A 5,971-nucleotide genomic window follows, 5' to 3' on the forward strand; every position below is an offset into this window, starting at 1 on the left:
TATAAACTTACCACTTAACTGTAATTTTCTTTGTTTTACTTATTAATGTTAGGTTCGGATTTGATTATTAGTATTTTGTCAAATTTTTGTAGTATTATTAAAACATAGTGGTAACTAGTACAAAAGTGTAATATGCGCCTTATAAAAAAGTTAACGTGCGTCTGACTTTGCCAGATGCACATTAAAAGCATCTACACAAACTTAAAGGCTCCTAAAGTAGAAACAATTAACATACGACAAAATTGATCAGCTTCTATTGAGCAACTTCAGCTGAACCACAGAGCTAAAAACCAGATATATTACTATTTCAATGGTTCAAAACCGCAATGTGTAATGATAACTCTATATACATGAGTTTTCAGTTATTAATTTACCATGGTGTTCAGTCAAAAACTCATCCTCTTTTCAAGAATACGTCAAATTCTTCTTCTATTATCCACCCGTGGTTTCTTGGAGAGTCCAGCTTCTAGATGGTCAGCACTTGATTGTATCTGAAGCGTCATTGGAATAAATTGTAACAATCTATAACATAAGATTATAAAAATGTGAAGTAAATATATTACCTTATTCAGCTTTTCCCTGACTAACTGCACCGTCTGGTTCATCGATTGAGATGAGAAATAAGCCTGAAAGTATATGCAAGTGAAAATTTCATTTTTCTTTTTATAATTTGTTTAATATATGCATTAAGAACTTAAATTACTAGTTCACAAGCCAATAAATACCTCGTCTGAAGTAACTAACAAATTAGATGTAGAATCTTGACGGTAAGAATTATTTGGTGACACTTTAGCGTCCCTACATTGATGGAAACAATCAAGCATTAAAAACATGTAAAAGCCATAATTGAGTAAGCTACGAAATAACTTGTATTACCTCTGACTAGAACTTACTGCAGGAGTTGGGTAGTTGGTCTGTGATGGAGTTCCACACAATACAGGCTCGCCCGATTGAGTGTGGTTCTGGGTTTTGGATCCTTTAACTTTTCCAGCTGAAATGACAGGCATCACATATATTAACAGCACAAAGCAAGCTTTCAAATTATCACTTCAGAAATACTGTAAATAGACCAGATCTAAATGTAACTTACGGGTCAGTCGAGCAAGAACTTCCCTTCTTCTACCTTCTAACTTATCTTTGGTGTCAGAAAGGCTTTCATACTGGGGAGCGTAAGATACTTGAAGCCGATTACCAAAGAAGACATGTTCATCTAGTTTCTTCTTGGCAAATCTGTACCCATGCAATTAGCTTAGATGTATAGCAAGGTCTAATTAATGTATTATGTGTAGAACTTCAAAGTTCTATCACAAGTACATCGGTAAACAGAAGCATTTTTGTTTACCTAGCGTTATTGACCTGATAGAATTTAATCCAGAAAACATCAGTATATTGCTCACACTCTTCAGCATCCATTGGTTTACATCTAGAGAAAATGCCAGACATACAAACACAACCGATTGAAAATTGTTGAGTATATAAAAACAATATAAACTCAAGTAATACAAAGAAAAATGGTACTAGTCACTGAACTAACATGCAGATATGAGATAATCAAAATGCAGGTTACTTCCTTATCTGTCTTTTCTGTCTTTTTCTTTTTGATCTGACATAAGATAATCGCTATACCAATTTAAATTAGTAAATCAACATCTTCACAAATGTAAATATTTATCAAACTGAACCCATTTAATTGTCCTTAAAACCATTATTCCACAATTACACTGAGGAATGATTTGATTGGAAGTAACATTTAAACTGTGACGATTAACTCTAGAAATATAATATACGTGGTAGATATGTAGTTTGGTTCAAATGAGAACCCATATGTTTTGTTGGTTTCTAAATGAGGACGGCTGAACCGTGAGTACCACATGTTCTGCATACATAGTGACGTAGACGGAGGTGCAGAACACAAGAGCATAACCAGAACCATGTCCTTCGTCTCTTCAATCTGTCAACTAAATCTGTTATTAAGCTTCGGAGCAGGGGCAAACTGTCCTCAGGTGAGCCATAACCCGGGTAAAACAAAAAAATATTAAAAAATTAATAGTTTCCGTCAAATTTAAAATTCAGCTAGGTGTAATACTTTCTGTGTATATACATTGTATCCCACCATTGAAGTTGTAATAAGAAGGAAAATTCGATAGCAAGTCATTAAAAAAAAAATCTACCCTACCCCTATTCTTCCAAATGATATAACAGGCATACACTCATCAAGCTTCTTGATAATATATTGCCATATACTATAGCAATTGTAATATTTTGGGACCAAAGTAACTTTTGTTGCTAAAACTAAAATACAACTTGTACTCCGATGCTTATTTTAAAACAGATACAAGCAAATTTAACTAACTTCAGATCTTGTCTTACTTCTAATTTATGAAGTAGAATAAGCGAGTGAGTGGTGATTTGTTTGTGATTAGTCAACACTGGTAATCACTTTCCAAATGGTTACAAAGGAGAATGGTGGGGTGCTGGAGCCTCCGAGCAAAATCGAGAAACAGCGCAGTGAGAGAAAGTCGGAAAAGTAGAAAATGAGAGTGAAAGAGAGAGAGACCGGGGGGGGGGGAGTCAGCAGTGAATAAGCTTGAGTGAAGTAGATAAGGGCGGGGAGGAGCTTGGGAAAATCTCTCTCTCATTCGTAAACTCAAACATCAACACCCTAAGTAAGTTCTTAAACACAGGTTATGTATCTTAAACAACGCTAATCTCCGATCTTCTCTTGGTCCTGATGTATGGATCTATATGAACAAGTAGCTGTTGCAGGCTTGCAGCAATGGAATGTCAATGCATTGATGTTGCAATGGATTGCATAAAGGATTTGCAGAAGAAGTTTCCGGACAGCAAGAGAGCTGATAGGTTAGAGGTGACATTATTAGAAGCCAAGGGACCTTGGCAACAGGCAGAAAAGGCGCATTTTTCAAGTCTTTTAGAGGAAAGTCCATTAGATCAGGTTATTCTTAAAATGAGGGTAGTTATGACAAGGGCTCAGGAAACATTTCAGGGGCCATTGAAAAGCTGAATCAATACCTTGAATTTTTCATGGCAGATCATGATGCATGGTGGGAACTAGCAGAAATTTATGTTTCCTTGCAAGTGTACAAGCAAGCATCTTTCTGTTATGAAGCAAGCATCTTGCAGAATTTTTTATACAAGATATGCAACATGACGTGCCTTTTTCTGCATCAATAAAAGCAACCGTAGACTCTGTAGTCACTCTGAAGTCTTAACATAAACGTGCCCCAGTCAGGCTGGTTTATTGACTTGCAACTTATAACTAAGAGATGTTTAATAAACAACTAGCTGCAGCAATATATATATATATATACAAAACAATCACACAATATATCAAACTGCAGGCTATATATACTTAAACAACAAACACTAACAAAATCTGACAAGTAAATAAATATAACTTTTATTCCAAGCCTAGACACAACTCAGGTTCTTCCACGAGTAACAAGTTGAATCAACTAACTGTATCAGTACAATACAATGTGTAAATCAGTCAATATCATAATTTTTTTTTAGGCTAATTAGAAGAGCAAACTGAAAATAAACTTTTTGACTTAATTGTAACGAAATAATATTCAATTTCAAAGACCAGTTTTTTCCACATCATACAGAACTTTTCTTTTATGTAACCTCACATTCGTCACACTAAAAGGAGACACAAAGTATACACGAACCAGCTTATTAAATCAATACGAACAGTTCTTTTGTGTAACCTGTCTTCGGTTTTACTTTGAGCATATTCTTCAAATGATATACATTTAAACTTCTATAATTAAAATCCCACAGGACCTTACAATTCTTATATATTTATCGAGGCCAAAGTTACATTCTCTAAAATCAAGCTGATTCCCTTATCGAGTATCAATTTATCCAGGCTCAAGCTAATATCTCTTTATGTACGTAAACATATAGAATTAAAAAAATGAAGCTTACTCTTCGACTTGTCCATAAGAGCCAAACAATTTGAGCAACTCATCACCACACCCTAAAGCAGGTACATTCCTCACAATCAAATATCTGTACCACAACATATCCACAATTCAGCACATTTCCACTAGTTACAATATATCTTATAACTTATAAGTAACTTACATATTTCCGACTTATAAGTAACTTATACATAATCGACAACATACTACTAGTATTTAACAATTTTAATCATAAAAACAAAAAGGGCATCTTCTAAATTACACAAAACATGCATTCAACAATCAAAAACAACAAAAATTCAAAAAATCAAGAATCATCACAATTTATGAATATATAGATACATGGGTATGTATGTATATGTAGAGAGATAAATAAGGATAAAGATACAAACTTTGATTCATCAGAGACTGTATACACACGAACTGCAGGTGGGTCATCTCGATTTCTAGGCATATTATACTTGCAGGTATACTTACAGAAATTCAAGAACAAGAACAAGAAAATAAAGGTTTGATCTTGAAATAAAGAGGTGGGCTTTTATTTGGGCTTATTTGAAAACAAGTTAAGTTTATATTACAGGCCCAATTGGGATTTTCATATTGGGCTTAGGAGTTTTTATAGGCCCAGTTGGTTGATTTTTTTATTGGATTTTGGAGGTGGGGAAGACTTTTATTTTATTTATTTTTGTATATTATATTATGAAATTTATTTATATGTTGTTACCGGGATGATGGTTACAGATTTCGGAAATCGAAACTATTCAGTTGAAATACGGATTTGTGATTTATAAGGTGATTTTTAAAATTTTGGATGATTCATCAACGATTTATTGAGCAAATATTTTTGATCAATTTTTTAGTAAAATTTATCGATAATTTTTGAAAAATTAGCCGATTTCTATGACCGGTGATAACTAATAATTTGATGGGAAGAATCAAGTTGCTGGGAAATATTTGTCAAAAGGTTACCTAATCAAGTTGTAAATCTTCATTAAACATTACGACTTATGAGGCCTAGTGGAACTATATATTTATTTTTAAGTTGGATCGAAATTAAATATACTTGTTAAAGTTCTAATGGAACTGTTAATAGAGGAGGGTTATTTTAATTAAAATTTATCACATATCATTTTTTACAAAATTTTGTACATAATATTGTAAATCGAACATTTTCCAAAAATTAATCATGTTACTGATATCCAACATGTTAGGCGAAGGACTAAACAAGTCAATTGCCTATACCAAGCTGTTAATTTTCCAGGGGATGGGTCAACAATGTTACTGATCAAACTCTTTGCGTTCCTAAAAACTTTTATATTAAACACGTTTGTTAATGTACATTTTTAATTGTTAGTATCTTTAATTTCGTATTAATATTAAATATAAAAATTTCATTATTTTAAAATACTCATAAATACGAATTCAGCAAAATCACTCATAAATTGTTTGTTCTTATAGATTAGACGTAAATTAGTACTCCCTTCATCCCATATTATTTTCCCCATTTTGACTTTCGTTACTGTTTGTGATAAACGACTGATTGGTAATTTACGTCTAATCTATAAGATCAAACATATGAGTGATTTTGTTGGATTCATATTTATGAGTACCTTAATACAATAAAATTTTTATATTTAATATAAATACGTTATTAAAGATATTAACAATCAAAAATGTGCATTGGCAAACGTGTCCAACACAAATAGGAAACATTTTTAGGGACGGAGAGAGTACTTAATCACTTATTATAAACAGTATAAAAAGTCAAAATGGGAAGAATATTACGGGAACGAGGAAGTATCAATTAGTAACATTCTTTTATCAGCATGAAATGACTGATATGACTTGAACCATCAAAGATCTTGAAATTAAAGTCTCTGTGTGAAACTGGACAACTAAAGTCTGATGATAATGTTCAACAAGAATATTAATTTTTCGCCTTAAAATGCTTAAAACATTAAAATCACAATGTTGAAAATTTCTTCTCCTTTAATCTAGTGGAAAGTTTTAGCTCTTTCCTGCAAATT

The 5,971-nt window shown here is 32.6% G+C and overlaps 1 protein-coding gene and 1 pseudogene across 1 annotated transcript; one reads left to right on the plus strand and one right to left on the minus strand.

The window, feature by feature from the left end:
* Positions 1-282: 282 nt before the first annotated feature.
* LOC141677098 (uncharacterized) lies at positions 283-4,413 on the minus strand. The gene is made up of 8 exons (XM_074482833.1): positions 4,337-4,413; positions 3,949-4,032; positions 1,343-1,423; positions 1,091-1,230; positions 877-991; positions 726-798; positions 564-626; positions 283-491 (listed from the first exon to the last, which is right to left on the minus strand). The coding sequence occupies exons 1-8, from the start codon at positions 4,396-4,398 to the stop codon at positions 417-419; spliced, it is 693 nt and encodes a 230-aa protein (XP_074338934.1). The 5' UTR covers positions 4,399-4,413; the 3' UTR covers positions 283-416.
* LOC141677615 (uncharacterized) lies at positions 2,448-3,192 on the plus strand (annotated as a pseudogene).
* Positions 4,414-5,971: the final 1,558 nt, after the last annotated feature.

This window comes from Apium graveolens, chromosome 8 (assembly GCF_009905375.1).
Source record: "Apium graveolens cultivar Ventura chromosome 8, ASM990537v1, whole genome shotgun sequence".
NCBI classification, from domain to species: Eukaryota; Viridiplantae; Streptophyta; class Magnoliopsida; order Apiales; family Apiaceae; genus Apium; species Apium graveolens.